The 3512-nt window shown below is 48.6% G+C and overlaps 1 protein-coding gene across 1 annotated transcript; it reads left to right on the top strand.

Moving 5' to 3' along the window:
* Window positions 1–1213: 1213 nt before the first annotated feature.
* Window positions 1214–2436, top strand: HTR1D (5-hydroxytryptamine (serotonin) receptor 1D, G protein-coupled). The gene has a single exon (XM_012650885.1). The coding sequence runs from the start codon at window positions 1244–1246 to the stop codon at window positions 2375–2377; it is 1134 nt and encodes a 377-aa protein (XP_012506339.1). The 5' UTR covers window positions 1214–1243; the 3' UTR covers window positions 2378–2436.
* The last annotated feature ends 1076 nt before the right edge of the window (window positions 2437–3512 follow it).

Raw genomic sequence — 3512 nt, 5'->3', positions numbered from 1 at the left:
TCAGGGTTTTTATTTTTGCAGTTAGTTTATTTGTTTAACAAATGAGTGTTTTTGTTTTTGCTTCTTTTTTTTATTTGTTTGTTTGGTTTTGGTTTTTGGTTTTAAGAGTCATGGATGCTCACTCTAGGAAATTTGAAAAATTCGAATGAATAGAAGAAAGGGTGCCCCTCCCATACGTCATAGAGAAATACATTGTAACAATTTGGCTTCTTTCCTAGTAGCCCACCCCGCCAGTTCTATTTTATTTGGTTTCCATTGTTGCTAAATAAATAGGATGATGCTTTCTGATTCATGACTTACAGAGCTGATTTCATGTACTAGCCTGTGATGCTCCCAACGGCTATACTTTGTCCCCTCTGGGAATTGTGGGGGTGGGACACATCACCCTCCCCTGTATTCACCTGACACTTTTGAGAATGCCGCTTTCACAGCACCACTGCCAGTCCTTAAGCAGTATTTTTTTAATCTTATAGTTAATTTCAGGACTCTGAATTGTCCTTCTAGAACCTAATGCTTTCCTTTTTTTTTCTTTTTTAAACCCCAGAGCTTCTGAACATGTGCCCCTCTCTCCGTGAACCCACAGTGATCTGTTTGTTTTGCCTTCTCCCAGCTCGTGCATTCTTCAAGTCTTAGTAACCGGAATGTTTTGTCTGTTCGGCTCAAAACCATCAGTGGGACAGGAACCAAAGTCCCTCACGCGGCATAGGGATGAACCTGGGAAAACAGTGAGCTGCTGACTGCACTGCTTCTCTGAATCAGCTGGGACTTCTTTTTGTCTCTAGTTTTAAAAGCTCCCCAGAGACTAGCTGAAATCCAGAATCTTCTCAATTAGGATGGGGGAAATTCTGAAGTTCTCATTAAATGCATGGATGTCTCAAGCTTCGAGAAGAGCCCAAATGCCGCAGGCAAGAATCCCAGAGTATGGCCCAAACTGGTATGATGCCCTCATAATTGTCTAACGAATTCAGTATGTGTCCCCTGGGTGTGACCATCTGCTGGGCAAAGTTCCAGAACCAGGGGACAGCTTCAGATTCACATGGTGTAGGAAAGACCTTTAACTACCAGTGGATAGTTGTCTCTGTGTTCTTCAAACAGGCAGGTTTTGGTCTTTTCACTGTGGTCTGCTCTGATGTATGGCTGCCACCAGTGTGACACAGAAGGAGGACCTTGCCCTGTAGGCAGGGCCACCTCGAAAGAAGGGGCTGAGTGTGTGGAAGTCTGCAGGAAGAGAAAGCCACCCAGCATGTCCCCAGTGAACCAGTCAGCAGAAGGCCTTCCCCAGGAGGCTTCCAACAGATCCCTGAACGCCACAGAAACCCCTGGGGCTTGGGATCCCCGGACCCTGCAGGCACTCAAGATCTCCCTTGCCGTGGTCCTCTCCGTCATCACACTGGCCACCGTCCTCTCCAACGCCTTTGTGCTTACCACCATCTTACTCACCAGGAAGCTCCACACGCCCGCCAACTATCTCATCGGCTCCCTGGCCACCACAGACCTCTTGGTTTCCATCCTGGTCATGCCCATCAGCATCGCTTACACTACCACCCACACCTGGAACTTTGGCCAAATCCTGTGCGACATCTGGCTGTCTTCAGACATCACGTGCTGCACAGCCTCCATCCTGCACCTCTGTGTCATTGCTCTGGACAGGTACTGGGCCATCACTGATGCCCTGGAGTATAGCAAGCGCCGGACGGCCTGCCATGCGGCCACCATGGTCGCTGTCGTCTGGGCCATCTCCATCTGCATCTCCATCCCGCCGCTCTTCTGGCGACAGGCCAAAGCCCAGGAGGAGATGTCGGACTGCCTGGTGAACACTTCCCAGATCTCCTACACCATCTACTCCACCTGCGGGGCCTTCTACATCCCGTCGGTGTTGCTCATCATCCTATACGGCCGGATCTACAGGGCCGCCCGGAACCGCATCCTGAATCCGCCCTCGCTCTATGGGAAGCGCTTCACCACCGCCCACCTCATCACGGGCTCTGCGGGGTCCTCGCTCTGCTCGCTCAGCTCCAGCCTCCACGAAGGGCACTCGCACCAGGCCGGGTCCCCGCTCTTCTTCAACCACGTGAAAATCAAGCTTGCAGATAGCGTCCTGGAACGCAAGCGCATTTCCGCAGCTCGGGAGAGGAAAGCCACCAAAACCCTGGGCATCATTCTGGGCGCCTTCATCGTCTGCTGGCTGCCCTTCTTCGTGGCATCTCTGGTCCTCCCCATCTGCAGGGACTCCTGCTGGCTCCACCCAGCCCTCTTTGACTTCTTCACCTGGCTGGGCTACTTAAACTCCCTCATCAATCCGATCATCTACACCGTGTTCAACGAAGAGTTCCGGCGAGCATTTCAGAAAGTCGTCCATTTCCGGAAAGCCTCCTAGTCTTTATTGGGTGGTGGCTCTTGTTATCTTGTGCGTCCTGCAACCCAGCTGGGACTGTCTTTTTTATTTTTCCCGAGACTTGAGTTAATTCATGATATCTTGGGTCTCGGTTCAACCAACAGAATGCGTTGATTCTGTGTTCTTTTTCCTGTCCCTTCTTGACTTCTGAGCCATCAAGAACTGGGCAGCTGGGCGAAAGGGGACAGGACTGGAGATTTCGCTTAGCACAATATTTTCACAGTTCCTCTGTGTTGGAAGAAATGTGACCCACAGGATTCCTTGTTGATACAGTTCAGGTGAGAAGCTGTCTAACGCTGTAGAAAAGACCCCCAGCTCAGAGGGAAGGCTCCTCTACCTGAGATCCGTATGGAGCTCAGAGGAGGGTGGATAAGATTAATGACTTATTAATATATTGAAGGAGAATTTGGGGCCAGGATGGAGGGTCTCGGTTCCATGTGGCACCTTGATTGGAAAATAATACCCATGCATATCTTACACTCCGTCCCTTTTAGATTGAATCTCTCCCAGTTGTCCATGAGGAGGAAGTCAGTATTGGAGATGTCAATAATTTAGAGTGATTTGGAGAGATATTCAGTGGCAGTGGGGGAGGACAGTAGGGACTAGATTGAATACCCTGTATCCTTCTCCAATATCCCTGCACCATCTTAATATTCTGAAGTTAAAATCCATTATCACTCCATTGAAGCAGATTGATGAGCTTTGGGCCCACTAAGCTTTGAGTGGGACACTATTCCGAATTTTTTTTCTGAATTATTTTTTTATATCCCATTCTCATTAGAGATCTGAGACCTGATTAGTGATGTTGAGTCTTATCAAATAAAAAACATGAGACGTCATGACCGGTAAAGTCTTTGGGTGATTTTTCCTCCTCTCCCTGAATATAGAAACCATTCAACTCAATTCAGTCTGTAGCATTTATTGAGCACCTACTGTATGCCAGGCCCTGTGCCTGAGTCTTGGCACTTGTTTTCTCATATCATTGAAAGTCAGGATAGCCTGATGAAAAAGATCAGAACCTAATGCCTCCGTTCAAATTCAAGTGCAGCCAATTTCTAGCTGGGTGAACTTGGACACGTTTCTTGACCCCTCTTTGCCTAATTTTCCTGCACTATAA

This window comes from Propithecus coquereli, unplaced genomic scaffold, assembly GCF_000956105.1.
Source record: "Propithecus coquereli isolate 6110/MARCELLA unplaced genomic scaffold, Pcoq_1.0 Scaffold341, whole genome shotgun sequence".
In the NCBI taxonomy this organism is placed as follows: Eukaryota; Metazoa; Chordata; class Mammalia; order Primates; family Indriidae; genus Propithecus; species Propithecus coquereli.
This window is presented reverse-complemented; position numbering and strand designations above follow the sequence as displayed.